The following is a 27,698-nucleotide window of genomic DNA, read 5'->3' as shown; positions in this document are numbered from 1 at the left end:
TGGAAATTTCCCCTATTGTTGCGATAAAAATGATGAGAATAAAGTCCCGTGTTTGTTAACGTTATGTCGGATATATTTACAATTTCGTTGCTTACATTTTAATAATTAATGCAATTCTTCTCCATATTCCCCTTTCGTTTAATATGGGTAAAGCATGTGGATCTTATTAAGTCTACGAAGTGACGGATGTCCATAACAACGTGTCGCCAGGTGGAGTCACAGCGACATTTTCAACTGAGGTTCCCTTAGAGCGAGATTCGCATGCACAGCATACCATCAGTTATTTGTACATTTGCCTTATTACGCCCGGTGATTTATACTTTAACCCGGTGCGTTTAACTGCTGAAGCCTGTCATTTCATCGCCTTAAATTGAGATTGATCCACAAAGAGGCGCGGACTATCCGCCGTCGCGTGACATGTGCTTTGTTTTTGTTTTGTCATAATTACGACGATTCGACATTTCCAATGACTAATTTGAAGAATATACCATTAACGTGTCAAGGTCGATAAGTGCATTGAAACAACAATTATTTAAGTCCATTAGTGCTATTCCATCTAAGCATAAATATAAAAACTAAACATAGACATATGGTTGATAATAATTGTCGTGCATTAACAGTATATTTATTTGTTCGCAGAGGGGCTCCGACGAGCTTCTTTCGCAGAGTGGCGTCACCGTCATGGCGCCCGCCGCTCCACACCATGCGGATAACAACAATCAAGATTCGGCCGCCAAAAAGGTAACTACTAAATTTTTTTTTTTTTTTTTTTTTTTTTTTGTGACTGAGTAGTCACTGTTTGCCTTGAGGAGGCATTTACAGTTTCACCGGGCTTGAGGTGGCCGGGCGCAGATGGCGCTTAGCCTAAACCTCGTTTAAGAGTAACTAGGCTCGAGGGCTCCTTCAGGAGCCTCGGCTCGGGCTGTTACTTCGTTATTATTACCGGATTGGGAGGTCACCGAGCTCTTAGGTCGCTTCGGTGGACGCTCCATGGAGTGACTGGGCGCAAGGGCCCCCGAGAGGGGACCTCGGCTTGGGCTGTCACTCATTACGCGTTTAGCATTCCGATTCAAGGGTGCCCGAGAGGGCCGAACCTCGGCTTGATCGGTTGCTATTATCTGATTGCTATTATTAATACAGCTAACATTACTACCACTTCGGAAAGCGTTAGCGCTGGGAGAAGAAGTGGCGGAAGAAACTCCAGCAACGCTTCTACTATTAATAGGAGAAAACCTGCCTGCTATGAGGCCGTATCGCGAGAATGATTGTCGCAGCCGACATCGACTGCGGCGTGTGATCTGTTTGTGATGTTTGAGCTTAGCCTGGGCGATAGTAATTGCATCGTCTTGAAAGTCAAGAACGTGCCTAGGTCTACGGTAATCCCGACGAAACTTACCGAGCGCGATTGGATTGTAGGTGGCGGCACCTACAACTAGCGGATTAGGATGACCGACGGCAGAGTCAAAATAACGACGCGACGCCAACTTCAGGTGTTGGGCAATGGTGGGCAAGTCCAAATCTATATGAAGATTGCTGTTGCGCATGTACCACGGGGCTCCCGTGGCTCTACGCATGAATCTATTCTGAATCACCTGAAGTCGATGTATTTGTTTCGGGGCGATGTGCGCGAATACCGGACTAGCATATGTCATGACGGGACGAACTACTGATTTATAGAGTGTCACCTTGTTCCGAAGGGACATTTTACTCTTTCTATTACTAAATCTTTTAATTTATCCTTTATTAGCCTTTTCTACTGGCTCCTGTCGAGCAAGACAAGTTTTTTCTATGAGAATTGCAGCAGGTCCAATGGAAACTGTTCTTTCTGATAACTAATTATAGCAGTCGCGTGCGCTGTCAAAGTGTGACAGTAAGAGCAATTAACACCAGGATTTCGAAAAATAATGCTTAAAGAAATCAAATTGAGCACATTTCATGTTGCGACAAATGTTAAATATTAAACTTTCATGATAGAAATTTTATTTATACTACATGCATATAAGCGAACGTATTTGATTCAGCTTCTTCGATCCTACGACGCATTAAGAAGTTCATACGTGAATAGGTTTGCCGAGAAATGCAAATTGAATTTTCCAGTACCAGTAGAATTACGTTTTCATATTTTTTACCTTAAGAAATTCATAAATATCATGAAAAAATGAATTTAAATTAGAAATTAAAACAAATAAATAAATACTTTTGAAATGATGGTAAAAAAGTTTGTTCGATGTCTTAATTTTGATAAAACAAACTTTGAACTAATAATAATTACGTTAAAAGAAAATTAGTCAAACAAATCTTGAAACTGACACAATTATTAAATAAAAGGGCCTTCGTAAAAACCCAACGTGGCATAAAAGACGTCCCTTGCGGGCTTTGAGAGGGATTTTTTTTTTCAATTTACCTTCAACTTGACTGTATTTCCTACATATACTCAAACAAAACTTATTTGAAAAAGTTAATTTCATCCATGCAATCTAAATTACCTTAAATATAAAATAAAACATTTGCTTTGCTTACAGTCGTACAATGAGTTTACACAGCCAAAAACATGCCACTTTGGAGATTTTCATTTGCATGTTTTTCATATTTATGCGAAATATTCACTGAAAGTTCTATTTCACCTTTTCTATTGTTTTATTTTTATAATCTCTCACTTCAATATTCTCTACTTGAGTGGACTAAAATAACGATTTTTATTGAATTATTATTTCTTAGACAACAGAAAAGAAAATGCTTAATTGAAAATAATTAAACTTAACGTTATCTAATACTTAACGCTAATTTTATAAATTACCTTGGCTTTGGTTAACTCGTGTTAAATAGCACGCGTTTTATCGATGTTTTTTCTATAAGATTCAATATAAATGATTCACGCTTTAAACCACTATTGAATCTGCACTAAATGTTAATAAAATTATTGCAATTATATTCGTATTTATTCGTATGTAACATTTGATAGACTTAATATGTGTTATCTCACTGATGGAATGCGTGTATATACACGAGCATACTACTGGAAAGTGTCCGACTTCTTTCATAGTTCATAAGTACAAAGATTTATGTAAACAGACAGTGTTGATGTTTGGTTGTGTAAAAGAAAACTATGAAATTTAAACCTCTTTACATTTTGAATTGCTAAAATTGTAATTTTTTTTTTTGCAAGAGTACCTTTCACTAGTTCGAGACATAATAATCACGATTTTTTTTCTAATTCGTATCAGGCAGGTAATAAATGTTGAATCAAAACATTTCGCAAATCGACCAGTAAAGCGTGTAACTTATTATACTTGCCTTATTTTTATTTTCACTGTGAGAAAATCAAGTTCTACGTGTTAGTTTTGCCGACCATTTACTCTCACTTGTTGGGGCGCTCGCTCTGAAAAACCTCGCCGCGGTAATCTTAATTACATTGTGATCTCGTTACAGCTCGGCCTTAATTCATAATTAAATAGAGACGTGCCCCTACGTTGGTTATTTATTTGCAATGGGTTTTTATGGATCTGCGATTGCGTAGACTTTTTTCGTTGCGAAAATTTAAACTGCTTTTTCGCGACACCCCTTCTCCTTTGTCGTCCTGAATATTCATTTAGAATCCATCAGCGGAATGACGACTCGTTTTTAAGAGTATTTTTTTCGTATTATTTGTGGGACACCTTTTGCTAGGGAAATATTAAAATATAACTTCACTGGTCTTTTTATTCTCTGAACAATATTTCGTGAAGCAGACAATAAAACGTTAACTCTTTGGTATTTTATAGCTACTACAAAAACAAGCTTTTATATTTTTTCATGTAATTTTCGTAAGTGGGACCTCCCTAATACACCGTTACTACATAACATCGCAAAAGTATTTGCGAAAAACACACTAATAAAGCTCCGTCCCCTTTGACCGGGTCATTAATGTCCACATAAAGTAATTAATTATGTTCTATACTTTTTCCTTCATTTTTCTGACCTCGGTCTGTAAAAACGTAGAGAAATGTGTAGATCAATCAAATCAGCGAATGCTTCCAAAGACCCTTGCGTTTAGCGCTACTTAAGCATTTACGAGTTTGTCTAATTAAATTGGGACTATCGTTCGACATGCCTCGCCTTGTCTTCTGTTCTTCCCGAATTATGTTAATTAAGTGTGGTCGAGTATGATAGCTAATTTGGTCATCTTTTAACACTGTATTAAATAATATTTTATTTATCACAACACCAAATTATATGCCACTGCCTGTTTATTCGCCTTATATCTTGGATGATGACCAATTTTCAACGTAGATGGAAAATAAACTGCAATCATAACTCATAATACCACGTAAATTCGAACGTAATACCACTTTTTAGATACCTACTATCGTTCAGTCGAATTCACTCATAGATTCATTTCTAAGAATCAAAATGCGGAACACTTAGTCACAAGTGCCTCGTGTTTTCGGACGGATTAATATTAAAGGCAGCTATTTCTTTATTACTGCTAAAATTCTCAATGTATAGCCGTTAATGAAAAATAAAAATGACTCAATTAACAATATCCCGCGGCGCGCCAATTAAAAGTTCCGCCGGATCTAGCTACAGCGATTTCTGGTGTACCTAATAATAGTCTTGAAATTTTAACAGCCTTAGTAACTTTTAGCGTTTGCCTCAAGTTACGAGCTTGATGAGTTTAAAATAATTGTAAGCAATAAGATCAGAAAGCGAAATCCGGCCCGAACGAAAACGCCAACGGTATACATATTAAATAGAAACGGGTAAAAAAATTCACTGATACGTTTTGCATAATATGTATACCAATTAAAGACATGTACAAATTACATCAGACATATGTGTAATATTTACTAACTATATTATATCATAACTTATTACATCGTTATTTATTTTAAATATCTTGAAATCATTCTTTTTCCTATGCTTTACATTAAAAAATGTAGTGGTGAAATGTTGCAGCTTAATCCCGCAAACGCTAAGCTTTCTTTAATCGCACTCAATCTATGAGTAGTCGTCAAACTTTGCTAAAGTTCATCCACTAGAGAACTCCGCTCTAAATCACAATTATTTCAGAGGTAGTCGATGCTGAAAGACTTTATCTTATAACTTATCGAACTGTTTTGTTGTGATAAAGACCACTTAATGTTAACAACTTACAAACTTGCAAAATATTCTATCACCTTTATTTCGATTTTAATGTTTTTTTTACTACCTACAATTTCGGAAATGTAGCTTATTTTGGTTTTATTTTGTTAATATTTGTTAGATGACAGCACTTTGAAAGCATTTTGTCCAAAGTCACAACGTATTAATAAGCGGTAGTAGACGCAATCTTGATGTATAAATATTATTTAATGAATGTATTGCCAAGGTTATTTTGTTATGTTATTAATAATGAATTGAGGTTGCATGTAATGTCTTTTTAAAATATAAGCATTACATATCTCTATGAATGATAATATAAATCTAATGTAATATTAACAAAATTCGTCCCGAGGAGCCATCTAAAGTCTCGGAGGTTCAGACAACCTGACTGACCTTTGGGCTGCCGCAAGGAGCTTAAGCCTTTCTTACTGCTCTTTACCGAAGTTTCGGTCGCATTTTACATGAAGTATTTGTTATACGAAATACATATAATATTGTACCTTCATACTCTCATTGAAGTTGATGTTATTTAAAAGACCTTCACATAATGAAAATTAAGTATTTATGTCTAAAGTACTAATGTAAAAAGTAATTTACCAGAATTTTAGTGACACAAAAATACCTTGGCATTGACATAAAATCATGCGGGCGACGAACTGAAAAATAATATTTCAATAAACACAAGCTGCGCGATCATCGGGAAAATTGACCGATTCCGGGAAATGTCTTCACAATATCTCTTTTTTTCTATTCCAGCAGCCAAGCCAAAATTTAATATTTATGGATGAAATGTGAGACCATGCGGATGATTTAAAGTGTCTGATGTGGAAAACATTCTCGCAGATTTTCTGACCCAACGAAAGTAACGTCCTTCTTCGCGTTTTACGTACCACTCGTTTTCCTTCGCCAGAAGAGAAAATATCGTCGCGGACCCTAAAGGTGGGCGAATCTGTTCCGCGATTTATTCCTCCCTTTCACAAGTCTGTTTGGAAAAAAATATTTGTTTTCTTACGGAGATTTGCCTCTTTTGATGTAGACTTTACGATATTCCTATTATCGAAATAGACTTCTTTAGTCCCGTAGCCCCAATTCTATGAATGCATTATGAAACTAAAATTATATTACAATACAGAACCTTTAAATAACATACGGCGGCTATTAATTTATTTTCGATAAAACAACTTACTTAATAACTGCCATGATTTTTACTTAACAGGGGATCGTACTTAACATTAATGGCAAAAACTCACCGCGCTCGCTCTTTTCACCTCAATAGAAAGTGAAGTGTCATATAAAGCTACATTATATTCGGGGCTACGGTTCGGGCCAGTGGCGTAATCAAAAGGCTCTCCGGGGAACAATGGCGCCCACATCGGGCCCGGTCCGATAAGCCTCGACAATTATACTACATCGACTTTTCAATTATCCAACCGGCTCTTCCCGCGAACAATAACTAGCTTTATTTACGTATATTAGAGCGGTCATTTTGTTCGCCGTTTAGACTCACATTCCACGTAATTTTGTACAAACAATACACGTACTGCCTTTGACATTTCTCCAACATTAACGTTTATGTAACGAGATGTATGAAGTATCATTGTTGGATTCATCCTGTTTAGTGTTTTACCATGGAATTAGATTTTTGAGATGAATTATATTATGTTACTTATATCTTTGTAACTTGGTCCATATCATTGTAAAAAATGACGAGATCATGTTTTTAGTCATTTAACATGTATATAGTATGTAATAATTGTATTGTAAGATATTTGATGCAAAAGTATTTTAAAAGAATTAAACTAACAGCGAAATAATGAATTTAACTCTACTTCATAATAATCCTCGCGTAGTATAAACTCAAACCGAACGTAAATAAACAAAAATGTCAGACGTTCCGCAATGACGGATGGAAAGAGACTGTCTCGAGCAGCAGTGCACGCTTCTTTATAAAACCTTTTTTTTGTGAGACTACCCTCAACAGTCCTAACACGGCCTCTCCTGACTGGAGGACGTCCTCGTCCTCCTGCACTTCTTTGCAACTTTGCGAACCATAGGCACGACGTTTGCATAGTTCGTTTACAACAACATAGTGAACCATAGGCACGACGTTTGCATAGTTCGTTTACAACAACATAGTGAACCATAGGCACGACGTTTGCATAGTTCGTTTACAACAACATAGTGAACCATAGGCACGACGTTTGCATAGTTCGTTTACAACAACATAGTGAACCATAGGCACGACGTTTGCATAGTTCGTTTACAACAACATACTGAACCATAGGCACGACGTTTGCATAGTTCGTTTACAACAACATAGTGAACCATAGGCACGACGTTTGCATAGTTCGTTTACAACAACATAGTGAACCATAGGCACGACGTTTGCATAGTTCGTTTACAACAACATACTGAACCATAGGCACGACGTTTGCATAGTTCGTTTACAACAACATAGTGAACCATAGGCACGACGTTTGCATAGTTCGTTTACAACAACATACTGAACCATAGGCACGACGTTTGCATAGTTCATCTACACAAATGATTTCAGCACATGACATAGGCACGACGTTCGCATATCATGTGTCATCTACATGTGCATAACATAGGCACGACGTTCGCTTATTACACACATGTCAGATACATAACTACTCGTATAACATAGGCACGACGTTCGCTTATTATACGCAAGTAGTATCACACAATCGTTCGTATAACATAGGCACGACGTTTGCGTGTCATACGAACATAAGATGTCTCACCGTTAAAAAAAAGCAGAGCATGTCTCGGGAGTCCACTCCCCTCACCGTGGCACCATGTAGGGCAAGCGTCCCGCAGTCCGTCCTCTACATGATATTAATGGCAACCCGCAGTTTGTCAGTCCTGAAAATACCCTAGAAGCATCTCCTGATACAGAACGTTTTACATTCCGTTCACAATCTCACTTCTGCAGTTGGGTATCCCGCAGTCTACGCAACGCTGAGCATCTCGACAATACATGGACAAAACAAACTGAACTAATAAAGGGCATCAATGACTATTACGACATAATGACATACGCCTGACTCAGGTAATGGCTTAACACACTCAGTGCAACCGACTAGCCTTACAAGTTTACTTTAAAATGAAAAAATCATATTGGCATGTAACGTGTTAAATCTTGCCACGACTCGGCCTTACCTGACCCTCACTAATAAACTGATCGAGGTATTCAATTTCAGTCTTTAGTAAAGAACACATGTTTAAATTAAATGAAAAGTCTGATGTTGACTTATTTGGCATCAAAACTTGAAATATAAAAATATTGGTTCAATCTTACCGCAGTACAAATTGAATAGATCGCGTCCACAATCCTGTCTGCTGTGAAATACACAGACAGCGTGTGAGCCTCACTACTCACATATTCCCATACAGAATACACGGCTTGGTCCACGCTACCCTTGTTTCGCGAACACTGGTACGACTTTGATATCGACTCAACTTACTGCGACTACAACGATTATCACGGTAACGATCTGACATTTTTCTCTTTGCATTTATTTTCACGAAAATGCAAACACAAACACAGAGTGAGCAAAGTGGATAGAATCACGCGGATCCTATCCCACTTCTGATGTAAGATATTTGATGCAAAAGTATTTTAAAAGAATTAAACTAACAGCGAAATAATGAATTTAACTCTACTTCATAATAATCCTCGCTGTAGTATAAACTCAAACCGAACGTAAATAAACAAAAATGTCAGACGTTCCGCAATGACGGATGGAAAGAGACTGTCTCGAGCAGCAGTGCACGCTTCTTTATAAAACCTTTTTTTTGTGAGACTACCCTCAACAGTCCTAACAGTATATATTTTCTTGGTAAACATTTTAACATCATAAATTTAACATTTATGCCGCTAGAATTAGCCAATAAACAATAAAACGATTAAGGGAAATGGGTTTAGGAAGAAATAGTGCAGCATATAGAATAGCATAAGGCGGTATAAATACAATTTGGCGGATGTCCCAAGATGACGGATTGTTTCTTCCGGACCCCCTTGATTGATGTTGAAAAAGATTGACGTAAAATATATAAGTACGTTTGTTTCTTGTACAATGTTGTTTATTTTGTACCATGTACGAAGAATAGCAATACGTTTTGCATTCTAACAAGTTACAAAGGAGGGAAACTTTTTAGCGATTTGTGTCCAATGACTGAGTAAGACAATAAAAAATTCCAAATAAAATAGAAACCGTAGATCGCGTTTTAACTGCATATAACTGCCAATACTAAACGATGTCGTTTATGAAGATTATAGGTTATCACAACCAAATATTGCACGTCTCTTTGATGTCATCGTAGCTGATTTTAACTGTCTATTACAGCTATTTAAATATTCCCTAGTATAGTGTGTGTGTGTTTGTTGCAGGTGAAACTGGAGCAGAACGTGGGCAAGCCGTCGCGCGTCATCCATATCCGGAACATACCAAACGAGACCACGGAGGCGGAAATCATACAGCTGGGCCTGCCCTTCGGCCGTGTAACCAACGTACTGGTCCTTAAAGGCAAAAATCAGGTATGTTCAGTAAATTAGTTAACGTCAAACATTGTGTAGATGTGTGTACCCCTTTTTTTAGGACAAAACGGCAGAATTTACTTACTTAGAACTTTGTAAGGGCTTAGAAATACTTCTTGAGCGTATAATATAATTTTTTTTTGTGCAAAACCTTACCTGAGCTAATAGATCTAATTGTTTGGAATCCACCGCGTCACAGGTGTATTTGAAAGCTATAACAAAACATGATAAAGCACTCAAGTTGGTAGCGAACGCTCTCCGACACACGTTAAAGTTACATTAAAATGTAATCTGCACTTGCTTGAGCTATTTATTAATATTAAAAATAAAAACTATTGAACTAAAAATATTACTCTTGATATCAGATTTCCACTATGTTGGTACTTAGTGCTATGTTTCTTGCTAGTTTTCTGTAAATTTCATCTTCTTACGTAAACTTGTCATACGCGTGGTATTTTACTTTTTCTACATTGATTTTGATAGTTAATTTAAATATTGTCTTTAATCATTTTAAGCAGAATGACTAAATCACTTGCCAATAAACAAATTCATTAAAATCGTCGTCAAATTGCTCTGAAAATAATCCATTACCCAAATAGAGCACACGTTTAAAATTTTCGTCCGTTGAAATAGTTTCGCTTATTGTTTTCCCGTTCATTGTTACGAATTTTGACAACATACAGGTGCACTCAACAATATTTGAGTTCCAATTACAATACATTTAACATGAATTAAATTAATATATTTAACATGCTTCATTGCTTCACATCTATACTTGGTCGAGCACAGAAATACTATTCTTATTTAAGTACCCTGATAAAAATACAATTAACAATAATTATACTGAAAGAGATAATTTATTATAGGTGCTATACAACTCTAGTAATGTTTAGGATCATTTTCGTATTATAATTTACGACATGCAATTTACTCGATTAGTTCGAATTGTCATAGTATCCGTCCAAAATTCTTGACCCAGGAAATGCAAATAGAAATTTTCATGGAATTTAATGCTGATTGGTAGTTATTGGCATATCGTTTTTAAGCTAACGAGCTTTTTCGCTTTATTACATTGTCAATAATATTGTTTAAAACCAAAATAACAAACAGATAAGAATGGTCTTATTTAACAAGTTGAACACGGAATATAAGTCGGTCACAATGGAAGCGCGCCGGAATAACAACAAGTGGGCGGTGTTCGCAAGTAGGCTGCATTGTGCCACGGGTCACCAGAGTGTCCGTTCCGTATTGTATCACCTTTATCGCTCACAACAGGCTTGTGGAAAAGGTCGTGTGTTTGCAACATACTTATCATTAAATTTTTCACGTTTTCATAAAAAAATTCAAAAATGTATTCTAATAAAATTGGTAGGATGCTATATCGAAATAAAATAATCATATTTCATATACATGATGTAGTAGCGTTATTTATTACGAATACTGTCTGTTCACAAATCCGCGTGTGTTCCGAGTAATCTCCAAAAGGCCTCAACCGATTTTAAGATGACTTTTGCAACTTATGTTTGCATGAGTGACATAGGTTATTTTTTAGGTTATACTGCGATGAAGTCGCGGGCGGCCGGTAGTTTATGAATAAAATTCTATATTTCTCAAGGCCGCACTGAAATTAGTAATTTGTTTAAACATCACAACATACATAGTCGTCGTTAAGAAATTAACCCAGACATGAGATTTCATCGAAAATTACATTTGGCGGAAATCGGCGACGTCGAAAATAATCTTCAATTTGGGTCGAGGAGGCTTCTGCGGTAGAACATAGATGGGTTCGCAACATCAACAGAAACTTGATAATGTACACATATTTGATATTTTTATTACACAAATATTACAAATCCACACTCCAGTATATTAATATTTACATCCTTAAATATTGATATAAGAAAAAAATGTATGTGTCTCTATTGACTTGATTCGGAGGCTTCCTCAGTCTTCCAAAGTAAAAAATGTAAGAAATTATACTACTCGTATTACATATTTGCATATCTTATAATAATATTATAAAAAGGAACGGTTGTATAAAGATGAAAGGCTCCGAAACTACTGACCCGATTTGAAAAATAATTTCACTGTTGGGAAGCTACACTATCCCCGGGTGCTATGGCCTATATTTATTATAACTCAAATTTAGTAAAAATTAATAAACATCGTATTTCTGAACTGTGCTAAAATTTCCTTAAATGTTCCATATCCTTTGCCGAGCGAAGCCGGGGCGGGTCGCTATTGCATATAAAATACTAAAAACTAATAGACAATTATTGAGAACTACCGACGAACTACCGACTTAAGTTTAAAGTTAAAATTTAATTTGAACGGTTATTTGCGAGATCCTTGTGTGCGTGGTGTGCCGAGCGAAAACGGACATGGTTTAAGGCGAGACATCCGGCGGTTAACTGCGCGTTTTACGTCGGCGGGGACGAGGCAGCACGTGCATTGCAGAATTTACGAGTCCTGGCTGACAAATTAAAAATGAGTTAGTTTACAGCCGGGGAATAAAATGATAAAAAAATCTTATTACGGGAAGCAGTCGAGACGGATGCCGCGACAATGTTATCCCGTCTAATAAATAGCCAGTATGACATCCACCCCCGTATATAACTCGCCGTGAAGGAAAACAATCTCTCTTCCAGTAAGAGAAACAAGTCGAATCCCTTTTTATGAACGGTCACAGCTCCTCGCTCGCTTTTTTGTTATGAAATTTTCTGAGTCTTTTCATTCAAGCGCTAAAGATGCAATCCGCTGAAAGGCGGCGAAGCATTTCCCCGCTCCGGTTGAATTTATATTGCTGTCATATACATTTAAACATTTTATGTAAAAATTTAATATAGCATTCAACGACCATTTTCAATATAAAGGATGCAATCACTTAACGTTAACCGGTGAACGTGTTACGTATAATTAATTAAGGCATAACCAACACTTCACTGTATATGGTATATGCTACATATATACCTACGCAGATGTGCTAACGGCCCTTTGATAGGCCTCGTCAAGATGATGAAAGTATTTGATGGTAACCAAAGCTCCGAGAGTCCAGTTACAAAGGCGCCATCTGTCGAGAGATGGGCAAACACTGATGTGAGTGGGTGCGGACAATCGCCCCACTCTCGGTGATTAAAACGAAAGAGGCATTGACACTATATTACGATCGACACTCGTGTCACATCGACGCTTCCATTAATTTGTGCACAGCCTCGTTTCGTGTGCATAATGTTTCGGTTGATGCCTGAAATGAAATCTATGGCCAACCAAATTATTTTTAATTGCATTAAATCTTTAAAGTTTTCGTACAAAAAGTTATATACACGACTTATAAAGCTAACAAGAAAACTATCATTATACACAAGAGCTTTAGCAGCGATTGTGGTTTACGGCAAAAGCAGACCAATCTGTTTAAATTACTCCTTCTGTTTGCTTTTCGCAACCAGGTATTTGTTTTTTAATTAGCACCAGACAAATTCTATTTAATTTGCGGCATGCTACACCGCTCTGGCGGGTGTATTTTGTACGTTGGTCAGGCATGTTCAAATGCCAAAAGCAGAAACCTGCGGTCGTGTGCGGTGCACACATAAAATAGTACACAGCTATGCTAAATGTTTCCTCTAAAATCGGTAATATCATAGAGCATTTAGAAATTGATAGAGGCTATGTAGTTTGAGAGCTTCGGGCCGATCGATGCCGATTAATTTTGCACCATTACTATATCAAACGCGAAAACATTGTTGCACTCAGCCCGCACTGGTGCGTAGCTCCATCATTGACAGGCTTACTGTCTGGGCCCTCGTCTAAATAATTATAAACGATTCAAAATTGTTTCCATTTACTACTCGATATTCGGAGATTTGCGTTGCAACGGAATGTTACAATGTTTCAGTAGGAATTTCAATATCATTTGTACCAAGTAAATAAAGATATACAACAGATTATAACTAACACGGTATACGTATTGGCAAATAAATCTTTTTTACCTTAACACAAATTGTAAGTTTGATGAAATATATTAAAAAATGTCACAAACTTTACATCGATCTGTCAAAAATAGTGACAGACTTTTGGCCGTTTCTTAACTGATTAACATCTATGCGACTTACACCACCACCACCAAGTAGGGCAGTAAATTGTAGAAAAGTATAGGATCCACACTCCTGTCAATTAACTAGAACCGTACCATCCGTCGTCGGTGCGAATAAAATAAATGGGTGCGACAAACTCGGAGCGAGAACGAGACCTCTCGACGCGTCATCTTTCATTCCCATATATTTTGCTCTCAAGTCTGGTATATTCGATTAGATTAGACGATAGTTGTCGCACCGTACCCACTTCGTACTCAATTTATTCCTCCCCTTTGTATTCAATACTTATATATGTATTCTTGTATCTATTGTTGTATACACTTTCTTTCATTAGGTACTAAATTTACGATCTCTATTCACGTTTAGATCTGAATAAATCTTTCATTTTTATTAAACATAGCCGTGTACATATTTAATCTCATACGAGATATATATAACGGCAAATAATTTATTTGTTTCTAATTTGACTCATGAAACAAAACACCATCATCTTCATCTCTCCTCACTCTATATTAAGTCGGCACACCAGGTTTTCGTACACCAAATTGATTACTATTCGATATTTCAGTCACATAGTAACTTTTAGTAATATTAATTTTATGTTTGTCTTTTGTTGCAGGCATTCCTCGAGATGGCGGAGGAGATATCGGCTGTAGCGATGGTGGCTTACTTCGGCGGGTGTGTGGCGCAGCTCCGCGGGCGCGCCGTCTACGTCCAGTTCTCCAACCACAAAGAACTTAAGACCGACCAGACGCATAGCAACGCTGTAAGTGTCATAGAATATTGAAATCAACAATAACATTTTTTTAATAACAAAGTTTCGGCGAGGTGTGCCTTTGTACGAATCTCTATGACATTGTATTGCATAAGTCGCATAGCAACAAATCCCCGGATTGAGAAGTTTAAATAACCTATTAATTGTATGTCATGTTTTAGCCTTAAAATACAAAACAAAATACAACATAAAAATTTGTTGTTTTAAAATAAAATATATTTGAACCGATACAGTTTTCGTTTTAACTCATTTGGGCGAAGCGTAAATAAAGATTTTAATGTAGCAATTACATAAAATAACATGAAATCGTTAAAAACATTGATAACAGTGTATTAAATATATTTCCACCGCGTCTAGCTCTACCGCTGGCTTATGTAAAAATGAATATATATTCAATTTTAACGATGTTACGTATGAATACAAATCTCTCGTATTCACCGGTTTTTTACGGTAAAAGACCTAAAATGTACAGCGTTATTATTCTTTTATATTCAATGAAAAAGTTCGATTCGGATCGCTGGGAGCGTACACTCGGAACAATAACGAAACGATTGTTCAATTAGCACATTACATCAACGGATGAATTGTTGGCCGAAGCGAACGCAAGGGACATTAAGGCCTTCATAATGCTTCCTATTTTCAACCCTTCAATATTTTTTATCAATATTTATGTATTCGAATATAAAAGCAGTGATTTATTTTGGAGCTCTATCCCATGTTTTATTTAACTTTTCAACGTACAATAATGCTCGTGTGAACGAGTTAATTAATGATAATTGAGAAAATAAGCTACAGATTTTTATTATTAACTAGATGGATTATTTTCAGCTTAAATAAGCATTTATAATTATTACATGTACATATATCCTTTTTGGACCATTGGGGCGATGATATATTAATAAAATAAATGCTGTACATTAGTATTACATTTTTTAAATTTACTATGATATTATCTGTCTCTAATCAATCTCGTAGTAACATTTACCTCTTTCCTTTTATCTGTACCGGTTCATAATCAAACTTATATTGTACTACTAGATGCCGCGCGCGACTCAGTCCGCGCGTTATTAAAAAAATAGTAGTCAATATGTTCGTCCTGACTATGTTTCACATCGTTGCTAAATTTCAGCAAAATCCGTTCAGCCGTTCTGGAAATACCTTCTAACAAACATTCATCCATGCATCTAAACTTTCGCATTTATAATATTAGTAAAATATTACTTTTACTTACTAAAACTAGTAACATTATTTGTAATGAATAGTAACAGCGCATAATGAAATGAAGCTTTTCATATTTCTCTCGGCAGTCAAGGAATCAATACTACCCGAAAGAGAACACCGAATCCGTACTAATAATTGAAATGCTTTATTATATCTCATTTCAAACACTAAAGTTATTAAATTTCATTACAAGTTCAACAAAAATATTTCTTGTAGTGACATATACATTTAATAAAAATATGCAATTGAACACCAGAATCATCATCATCATCATCATCAGCGCTTTATACGTCCTCACTCAGGGGCTCGGAGCCTACCCTAACTTAGGGTTGACTAGGCCATAGTTAACCACGCTAGCCCAGTTGGAGTTGGTTGATTTCACACATATCTTCGAATTACCTCTTAGATATGTACAGGTAGACCTTTACCGTAAGAGCGTCGGGTAGATGTACGTATGTTATCGAAAATCAAAAAACACATTGGTACATGGCGAGATTCGAACCCAGGAACCTGCAGATTACAAGTCAAGACACACTAGAATATTAGGTATTAATTTGTTGTTCCTTTTAATTTATGAAATATTTACTTAACATTCGAATAAACATAAAGTAAGACGTTAAACGGCTCAGAAACCACAATAAAGGGAATATTCTCCGTGTGGAAATATGTCAATTTCTCTACAATATTATATCGCGCTCTTGTCTACTAATCAATGGTATAATAGTTGTTTGATCTAATTGTCAACAATACAAACAACACTGGAGTAAACACAATAGCTAATTAATGTAATGATTAAACTCAAAACGGGTGGCGCTTGGTGTCTATTGGTGTATATCTGTCTATTTGTACTTTGTTAACAATGGAAGATATCTGATCTCGATATCCTTACAATTATTAAATATTATCGTTGTTTTGCAAATAAATAGTGTATTATATACCACTTACATTTCTACGTCATTTAATTTCTTTTTTGACTTGTTGCTGCTTTAAATTTGTTTATTTTTTTATTGATTTCAAATGATGTGCGAAACCATGATTTCATAACATCGTGCTTTGACTTAGCTTAGCTTTTTGACGACACATTATATTATATAAACATTTTATAGAAACAAAAATATAATATATAATTTCATTTCGTTTAATGCGAAAACTCAAATATTCGTAAATTTTCTTTATTCTGTCTCAACTCGGATACGTATTTTGACGTCTGCCGTCACCCTCACTTCCTGCGCATTTAGCGATCCTTCATAATGATGTGACTGTTTGCCGGTTGACAACTTCTATCAAATATTATTTATTTATTTATGAGTATAAAATATTAAAGATAAATTAAACTAGACTGAATATTTACAGAATGTACTTTATATGTACTTTTGGTTAAAGTTAGTTTAATTTTACTAGTATTACAAATTTTCTTAAAAAGATTTAAGTAATCGTATCAAATTCAAAGTTCAAAAGAGGGAATAGACAATAACTTTATACGTAATGGTAATTTGTAGAGACGTTTCGAGATCATTTCTTGTGTTGCTCGTTGTTAAAACTTATAATGAGGGATTTGAGAGAATAAATAGGGATCGTTATTGTCACATCTTCTCTCACATGAGCCTTAAGCGTTTATTTAAGATCTTATATTTATTAAAAATAGTCACATATGCTAATAATTAATATTGAAGTTGCGTACTAAAATGTGTCTGACCTAATTCATTTAAACCGATTAAATCTAAGCTATCCGTCAATGTACAACTTTCCAAGTAACCATTCCGTGCTGATATCTGATTATAGATGTTTGATTTGTAATAATAATTCTTGCCTGCTCTTTTTTTGTAACACTAAATAAAATTTTGTAACGTACTATTTTAAAATGTAACATCATGAAATTGTCAGAGTCCATTGAGGACCGATGCATTTTAAAGAATGTACATTGAAAGCGAGGCTTTGATCAATCATGCGACGAAAAAGGTTTTTGTGGTCGATGAATGGAACTTACGAATGGCGGACGGAGTTATTTTGTCGCGTCAACGTCGCCGTCGCCCGAACGTCTGCCAGTGGTCGCGGTGAAAGATTGCAGATCCCGAGAATAGGACCTTTTAAATAACTCCCAGAGTTCACCGGGGAGCGGACTACTTAGCTTCGGTGACTTGGAAATATTTTGTTAAATCACAACGGAAGACTTAACTGCGTCATATACCAGTTTGCATTCTGTGTAGATATAGAAAGACCTGATTTAGATTTTTTATTTTCAATTTCATATGATTAATATTATAAAACTTATAGCAATATGTTTCCTATAAGTTCACAAAAATACTAAGTACACTGTACAACAGTAATGTGTCTAAACAAGCACATCAATTATAGGCATACATGACAGGAACTAAAATGAATTTTACAAATAAGGACCAAAACATTAACATTGTTGTCATTCTTTGCAGTAAATTGAATTCCGTTAGTTTTCCTGCAAATGCTTAATCAATATTAAAGCTTTATATTAATGTTCGACGACTTTATAATTCAAGTGCTAATAGGTCATAAACAAGCAAAAAACACAAGCTAAAAGAAGAACAAGTAAGGCGGGGCAAGTCGAGGCGAATTTGTAGCAGGGCCTTTGCCGTCGACGGCAGCGGGCTTACCGTGACATGGTTAAAGCCTTATTTTTGTGTCTGGCCTGCGCGCTTGTCAAGCCCCCGTCGTACAAAGCCATGTGAAAATATAGGATCAAAGAGTGCCGCGCACGTAACCCTTCTTCAACAGCATCCATTTTACTCGCGTGCCACTAACTTTTTTTTCGACGTGTTAAAAATGCTGCCAGACTGCGAGTGTTCGGCCGCTTTGTATGTAGTTGATACGGCCCATGTCACTCACCTGCATTTTCATAACTTTAAAGGTAACATGTATTGACACCGTTTGTTGAACTCGACACTCGTTGATTTACAAAGCGTATTTTTGAAGGTACAGCAAGGTAATGTAAGTAATGTATTTTTTAAACTAGAAAATGCTTTGCAATTTTACACGTTGTTTTAAGTAATTTAAACATGTGAATGTGACTGACATTAATTTAAGTAGAATATAACAAAAGTTTAGCAAAGACTTTTCATACTTACTGTATTCATGTGAACAGAGAGTATCAAAAAGGTTTCGCTAAAAGTCGAGCTATATTTAATTCTTTGTGTAGAACAACCAGCTCATATGCTCGAAACACGCAATGTACTCTAAATTCTGACACAATCAAGTTGCGTTGTTGTCTCATAAATTTTATAACACACGTGTCCAATTTTTCAAAGTCTTCACAAAAGCGATGTTTTGGCCCCATTCGTGTCTCCTCGCCCCTATTTCTGTCGTAACAAAGTGCCGGAATCCCGGGCGATACAAAATAAGTTTAGGGGCCCCTTTGTCTGATGCGGTCAATGTTATCGCCGGGACACTCGGAGGTGGCTCACGCGTGCATGAGATAACTTTCTTTTGCCGTATTATGCACGCTCTATTGTTACACGACTTACGTGAGATTAGTGGCCAGTTTATTCTTTTCGTGACCACAAATGTAAATACTCCAGGGAATGAAACTGCTGTAATCGAGTTAAGTAATATAAAAAGAAATGTATGTCAAGAAACTATTTAAATTGGATACTCTTGGTCATTTAAGCAAAGCAAAGAATTTGATATTTTTGGTAATAATTACTACACATTTTAATCCATTTGAGTTTTTGAACATCGAGACATATTTGAAATAATATACCTATGGTATGCGATTGCTTAAAATCTAAGATAGCTTTTTACTACTATCTTGCTATAGGGTTAGCTAAAATAAAGGAGACGGATTAAGTTAATTGAAAATGCTATTGTTGCAGTCGGCATCCGCTCAAGCGGCGCTGCAGGCGGCGCAAGTGATCTCCAATAGCGCGGGTGCGGCGCTCGTAGCCGGCGCAGGCGCCGCGCTGCAGCCCGCCAACGGTGGCACAGAAATACAGGTAACAATCACATAAAACATGTACAACCATACCGCACGGGTGTAGACAGAAACTGCGGACTTTCATTCACATTACGTACCCGGCACACTTCTCGTTACCTAGCTATTTCTACATTTCTACATCACTATATCATTTTTGGTCTAAATGCAAACAATAAATATGACATGTGATACGTTTCGCAAACAGCAGGTATGTAATATGTAGTATTTTTTATGTTATAAAGTAGCAAACGAGCAAGTGGCTCCATATATTCGCCAAAATAGCGAAGCGACCGCCTATAGACCTGCAATTGCAGATAAGTTATCTTTAATCAACGGAGGAGGGGACGCACAAATTCTCCTTCCCATATTATCCTTATATGAAAAGAGTAGGAAGGGATCGTGAACCAAAATAAGGACTCACACACACTCATCAGACGAAACGAAAAATTTCTGTTTTCTGTTTGGTTGTGATATTTTACCGGAAGAGCCGGCCCATTCATGCACCCAACAAATATTGTTGTTGCGGGATCTTCCGCTTTTAAATCCGTCTATAGTCGGAGGACATTGCATATATAGCGATTAGTTAAACAATTTAGAAATATGCATCCTAGAGGTCAAGTGCTTTTCTAGAACTAGTTTAACGGCTTAGGATCTATATTAATATGTGAGCCAAAGGACTTTCTGTAATCTTTGTCTATCCCCCTGAGTCTTCCCTCATCATTCAAGTACAGAGGATTTAAATTTAATATTCAAATCGTCTTTAAATATTACTGCTTACAATAACTTCTGAGTGCATTTAGCCACAATATAAACTGACTTAATACCTAACCATGTTTACCAGACCATCTAAAATATTACAAACTTGTACTACAAATCAGCTTTAGTATCCCCGGCGACCGAGCGGAGGAAGTAATTTACCTACATACGTACCTCCGGCCGCCTAAAGTGACCACAAACAACGCTTATTATACCGACCGAGACTTAGGCCTTTCTACGCTAAGCTGTTGCCCGATAAAGTTAAAATTAAATTCATATTTAGCGCTAGTAAATGCTGTGATGATCTACTGAAAGACGACAGTAAAAAAGTCAGAAAATCAAAGCTTAAATTTTTAAAGCACATGGTATAAACTAGTCAACAACTACTTCAGTAATGACTCACTTCTTACATTTCGACTTGAAAATTATCCTTAGTTTGTTTTCTTAAATAACTTTAACTATCGTAATATACATAGTAAGTATAAATGTAATTTTACGCTAATCGTTAAGTCTGCACTATGTGATACTGAATCTCTTAGCTGTCGGTGTAATTACCTTGGAATATTAAATCGGCATCAAGACTGCAATTTGCAAGATCTAAATAAGCAAGCGTAGATGTGACATGAAAGGTCAAATATCACATTATGTCGCTTAAATTAATTAACTATAAATGAATAAATGTCGAATGCAAATAAAAGTCAAAACAATAAGAAACCGCAACGACAAGATGCATTACGAAGTTGAACTCTAAAAATGGTCTTCCAAAAAACCTTCAATATAATTTGTATTTTGTAATAATATTTGTTTTTTATCATCAGGGCGGGCCGAACACGGTGTTGCGCGTGATAATAGAGCACATGCTGTACCCGATCGTGCTCGACGTGCTATATTCCATCTTCCAGCGATACGGAAAAGTGCTCAAAATTGTCACATTTACCAAAAACAGTGAGTATTGCTTGATTTATATTTTTTTGTTGATTTTTATATTTTTATCAGAGTAAAGAATAAAAGGAGTTGTTTCGTCGAAGAGTTAATTTTTATTACGGACATACACTTGAGCATCAGTACAGGTGCACCGAATACTTTGTGTGCACAGCGGGAATAGGTTGGATGCGGAAGGCGGAGGACCGCATACTGAGGAAAGCAATGGGGAAGGCCTAAGTCCAACAGTGGGTAAACAAGGGCTGATAATGTTGATAATTATAATATACACGTAACGTAATATTACGAAACACCAACTTTTAATACGGATAACAGAGCGTGTTTAGTCATAAATCGAATGATGGTGTGCTATAAAATTAAATATGTACTCGCCAACTATAGTCCTGTTATAGTGATAGATTTACCAAACACACGCCTGAATCCAAGGGCGCAATCCGTTTAAAATTTAAATCGTACCCTCATGCATATCCTGAATAAATCCGTTGGCAGGCAGGTACGTAGGTACATATTTCATAAGCCACGGGGTGGCCGCTGCGCACTTCCAGCTAATTATAAAGTTAGTTTATAAACCTTAATCAAATCTACACATTTCCGAAGTAAGTAAAGTTTTATATACAAGGTCCTCTCAATTCTTTTTACATATTAATGCGACCGAGTCCGCCGAAACACCTCCAAACAAAGTTTCCCGAGTAGAAAGTAAAGAGGAGCGCTCCGTTTACTGTCTCAATCGAACCCTTGTCAAACAACTGACATCGAATTTACAAAAATACTTATTTATTCAGAAGTAGATGCCTGTTTATATTTATTATGTGCAATTTACTCGCCGGCGTGGATTTAATCTTCTAAAACACACAAACAACTCACACTTTTTCTTTTTTTTTGTTATTAAAAATAAACTACATATGTAGTAATTCGCATTATCGACAATTTTTATCCCTACGCAAAATAAACAAATCACATAAAATTTGTATGTAACAATATCAACATAGCTTAAGTATCGTATATTGAAGCAACATGATATACTGTGATTTAGTAGACGAAGACGAAAACGAAAAAAGAGCTTAAATGTATCTTTGATTCCTTGATATGAAAACTTAATTAGCAAAACGGCGTTATGCAAATGAGTCGCTATAGAGGGCTCGGGCGGTGACGGCGGGCGCTGCGCGTATCGCTACCTCCGCTAATGCAACATTTCCAATTTCCGAACGTCGTGCTCCGACCCTTGCTCACTTTCCGAAACTGCTGTTTGCTTTTTTGCCGCATTCGTCATTGTCCAATTGTAAAAGCTTTTGTCTCTAACGGTCTGCCATTATTTACCGTCTCTCCCCCTTTTGTTTTAAACTAACTAAACGCTACTTTACTTTGAAACATTTCATCTTCTGAAACCTTTGTGTATTTCATGTCTTGTGTATTGAATGTCAGCTTAAAAATATTTTGTAATCTTGTTAAGATTTCGTTAATTTGATCAGGAATTTTATCATTAAGCAAAAAATTGGAATCATCCTTTTAATAGAATACAAGGAACAAATTCTAAAACAAATATACAATACACATATATATAAGTACAGTTTGCTAAGGGTACCCTCCGAGAGTAAATATACACAAAACGGAGCATACAAAGCCGTGCCGGTATCTGCCGCGGCACCGGCTAACGGCACGACGGAAGATCCCAGATCGGAAACGTATAAATCCCTACTTCAATTATCTTGTCTCATGGGGAGCAAATAAACCACATATTTCGATTCCAATTCACTTTCGATACTACAGAATGCGCGGAATGAAGATAGCTGTCTAAAGTTAAGTAACATGTAATGGCTCGACGAGCGCTTCTTACGGACGAGGCATTCTTTCTGCTTCAAATATTTACATGAAATTGTCTGTTGGCAATCGAGTAAAGCGTGTCACGTTTGTTATGCAAAAACCCAGATAACAGTATAATGTTTGAACGCATTCGGAAATATTTCGCAGATGTTTTACGGCCGCGGCAACATATTTACACGTCGATTATTTCTGTTCTTCTCAACCTTTATCAATCGCGATCGCAAATAAAAATCCGGCTTTCGTGATTTATAAGATTCAATATTATTCCCTTTATTTACTTGTTTACATAATTTTCCATAGCGTAAAATATAATATAACTTGGACCACTTAGAATTTGCTGTCGAATTTGAGTTCGTGTTGGTCTCGTTGTGGTTTTCATGAGTTTCGAGGACTTGGGCCGATGAATATTCCGGAGTTTTTATTATATTACGCTAATGAATGCGACAAAGTTGCGAATTGTTCAGTTTATTTAAATTTAGCAATGAAAGAACGCCGTTTAAGTCTATTGTTTGTGCGCCTCGACTCGTTAGCACGTCGGCCGAGTCGTATAACGAAAGGTTACTATCATACGCGCTCGCAATACCGAAACAAATCTCAATGAACGGCGCAGCGTCGCTGCGATGTAATCCTACCCTCCGCTCGCCGCACCACCTCGTACCCTCGCCCGATTGGCTTTATTAAGGTGTAGTAGACCGCTACAATTATTATGCGTCCCCTGTTTGTGGTAGATGTCGTGTCTATGTCGACGTAGGATTTCCGTAATTAAGGATTTGATTCGTCCACTGGCGTAATCTTACTCGGTTTGTTAATACATAGGTTTGTTGCTGAATAATATTTTAAGTCACAATTTAATTTAGTCGTTTAAGAACATTGTAATTTATGAAATATTTAGTTGTATGCAACTAAATTAGAATTTCGTTAGAATTTAGTAGGTTTAGTGATATTTTATAGTAAAGCCGTCCACGTAGCTAAGCTGGAAGCGCAGGTAATAGGCGAGCATCGGTGGCTGAAAGCGCGCGTAATTTGCCAGGAAGCATTCAAGTTCAGCAGAGCACGTTCAATGGAGATGAGACGTTGAGATTTAAGATATCACATTAAGATGTAATCCGAATCTCGGCAGGGCCTCGGGGCCTGGGGGTCACGGTGCGCCGGGCCTCCTGCTGTAATTTACATAGCGGAAGTGACCTCTTGGCTGCCCACCAAAATGAGGATTAGAAAATTTTAATTTCCAAGCCCCAATCCCTCAGCTCGTGTTTACGTATCGGTTTAAATATTTAATATGTTAATCTTGCGCGCCCTCCCCAACTTTCGATAAATTTAACTTGATTGATACAAATCATTTAAATGTCGCTTACAAATTTAAAGTTACTTCAATAATTTTATGCATATTTGTAACTAATCCCGAATTTAATGTGAAAGTAATAATGAAAATAAATTATATTCTCGGAACATGTAAAAAAGAGGTCCAGATAGCCTACAATCAACATAATTTAATCATGTATTTGAAGAGAAATATGTTTCCAATAATGGTCGCTGGAGTTTTTCCAATAATCACAAAGTAAATATTCCCACAAATAGTGTTTATTACGCGGCGCGGGACCCTTGCGGGCCGTGTGCAAGTGGACATTTAGCGGCAATTTATGCGGAAGGGTCGCAACCAAAACGTTATCCGCCACTCACTACAATCAATAACGACATCGTATAGTACACCCTTATTGTACTGAAAAAGTATTGCCATGATTGGGTTGATTGATTTTAAAATTATTGCAAAACGCTCACAGAAAATGACTTGATATAATTGCCCCTTAATTAACATTTCCTTTGTCTTTTGCAGTTTTTACGCTTTGAATAAATGCGTATATGTTTTATAAATAATAAATGTTTTTACATTTATATTTTCAAACGAATGTGAAAACAGTATGTATAAAAATTGATAACAAATTGCATATTAATAATTATCACAGTATTTTATGAAGTAAACGCAGCCACCTAAAGTATAATATTACATTAGTTCGGTACTCAGTAAAATTTTATAAGATTCATCGGAATGTTAAGAAATTGGCAAGTCGATGGGCCCTAAAGAGCATTTATGTGTGTATGAAGGAGACAGCGCGTTACTATTAATTTAGTTAGACGTTTCTTACCTTGAGTGGATTGGGCACTTCTATATTTTATAAGACCGAGGAAATTGTTAAAGGAGAAGGAAAACAGCTAATAAGTACTTAAATTCTCGGAGGCGCGCTGAGCTAATGGCGTCATATATTATTTAGTTGCGCAATACCTATGTATAAGTGTTACCTTGTATATTTATGGTATAAATAAAGTAGTACAAAACTTTATTAATAAATTTTCTTCTCTCTTCTATGTTGCTTGTAAAATTCACGTAACTCTTTATCTAATAAGTCATATCTACCCAAAGCTTCTAACCATATCTTGTCCGAGAACGAAAAAATATTTCGTCCGGCTTTATCATGAAAAATAAAACGACACTGTCTAATGGTACGTTATGTGGCTAACGCAGGTGTTGCCCGAACGATGTTTCTCGTAGCTAAAAATGTGAATTTATTCGCTCACCCCACAAGCGGCAATGATCGCTGGCCTCACACCTAAATTAGGGTTCCACTCCCGAGCCCGCCAGTAAACAAACTACACTATAAATATCAATCAAGCCTTTTTCACTATTAACTGCTTTTTGAATTTACGCCTCTCTAAAAACTTTTCTTATTCACTACAAATGTTTACGATGATCTCGCTTAATTTTCGTTTGTCATTTAGATGTGACACGCTATTATTGTGCATTAATAATAAAAAAAACAATTCGGCGAAAAGCAATAATTACCTTATTTTCCCCAATTTGGAATATAAATTTGAAAACTTATAATATTTTTTTTTATTATAACGTTAGGCAATATTGAATCTTTATAAAAATTAAAGTCATAACTAAAAAAAATGTTTCCTTGGTATGTTTGAAGACGTAACAAAACTTTTAATAATCTAAAGCGTATGCAAGTTTATTTTTGAGGTAAAACAAATTACGGGATAGGTTAATGCAAATATTCTAAAGCGGTGTACGTGATAAAATAGCTGCGGTGCACCTGAGACGAGACTTCACTAAACTCTCGGGGACTTAGCGCGGAGCATCGCACGTTGTACGCCAATTTCGTCTTGTTAGAGCGCGCTCGTAAACATGATATTAGTTGTCAACGAATCTCTAAAACATCTTCGTTTTAAATACCGTAAAACCAACCACGTTCATTCGATATTATGGAAAAATATAACGTCACTTTTTATAGTAATAAACAAAAGTCAAATTAATTTTAACCCTTTCTTATCCTTGGTTTTAAATATTAACGCTGCTATCGTTTTGGTTATCACTTGGTATATTTTAGACCATTAAAAGGGATGGCCAGGGAATAAATAGAAAATGTTAATAAGTCTTACTGCTGATTTCCGATATCGGTCACTCGAAATTGAGTATTCGAGAGTAAACTGTCATAAGCATCAGATGGTCTTAAGAAGTTATTTTCTTTCCAGATTCGTTCCAAGCGCTCATCCAATATCCCGACACAGTGTCGGCGCAGACGGCGAAGACGGTGAGTATAAACAACTTTTTGTTTTATTTAACACTTTGTAAAGTAAAGTCATAAAACAAAGTTCTTATTGCAGCACGTTTCATTCAGCTTAATGACTCATTTTACAGCTATCTCTCAACGCTCAATGATGAAGATTCCTCTACACTTGATCTAATATCTTATTGGATCAAGGTTTCATAATAAGAATAAAATTTATGTCACCCAATTAGTTTTATGACTCTTAGAAAACGAAATTCATACTTAAACAACTTTCATTTATTTAGCCTTTATAATTCGGCGTTATAATCGGCTATCATGGCGCTTCGAACATAGTTTATTGTTATTTTTTTAAGTATGTGTCACTAACTTTTGTAATTTATAATAAAAGTATAAGCTGTACCTCGCAGTATATAAATCTACGGACACAATACACGACGGAAGCAAAGTGCTTACAAACACGCGAGGTTTACGTGCATTTAATAACAATAATATCGGCAAACAACAGTCGCTGTAAGTCGACAATGGCCCGCCCCGAACTCGCCGAGTGGGACATCATTTTTCTCGGCCCAACTTTTCCCATTCGCTATTCATTTGCGTTAGAAGTTGGACGTACTCCCGCCTACTGCAGCGACTGTTTTAACTTTATTTCTGATGCAGTGTTCAGGCCAAATTAAATTTTGTTTTGCGGCTTCTGTAAACTTTGATTCCCGGCCATAATATGGCGATTGTTATTTTTAACATTTAGCTAGTGATGCTCAGTGAAATATACTGAACACATATAGAAATTGGCGAAATAGCTGAATTAGGTAAACCTTTAAAAAAAAATTTGTAATAAATTCTAAAAAAAATATATTATAACGTTGCGTGACAGCGACGCGACGACCTTGTAGCCCAA

General features: G+C 36.3%; 1 protein-coding gene across 7 annotated transcripts in view; it reads left to right on the top strand.

Moving 5' to 3' along the window:
• The window catches only part of LOC106714967 (polypyrimidine tract-binding protein 1), a 348,985-nt gene that overhangs the window by 307,280 nt on the left and 14,007 nt on the right, over positions 1 to 27,698 (top strand). For 5 of the 7 annotated variants that reach the window (XM_014508120.2, XM_014508117.2, XM_014508122.2 and 2 more), the window contains 6 exons: positions 640 to 741; positions 9,536 to 9,682; positions 14,393 to 14,539; positions 19,609 to 19,731; positions 21,287 to 21,413; positions 26,766 to 26,824. In XM_014508120.2, coding sequence (XP_014363606.1) covers positions 640 to 741; positions 9,536 to 9,682; positions 14,393 to 14,539; positions 19,609 to 19,731; positions 21,287 to 21,413; positions 26,766 to 26,824 — 705 coding nt within the window. The remainder of the gene's footprint in view (positions 1 to 639; positions 742 to 9,535; positions 9,683 to 14,392; positions 14,540 to 19,608; positions 19,732 to 21,286; positions 21,414 to 26,765; positions 26,825 to 27,698) is intronic. The other 2 variants (XM_014508121.2, XM_014508118.2) reach the window with 1 other exon arrangement.

This window comes from Papilio machaon, chromosome 6, assembly GCF_912999745.1.
Source record: "Papilio machaon chromosome 6, ilPapMach1.1, whole genome shotgun sequence".
NCBI lineage: Eukaryota > Metazoa > Arthropoda > Insecta > Lepidoptera > Papilionidae > Papilio > Papilio machaon.
This window is presented reverse-complemented; position numbering and strand designations above follow the sequence as displayed.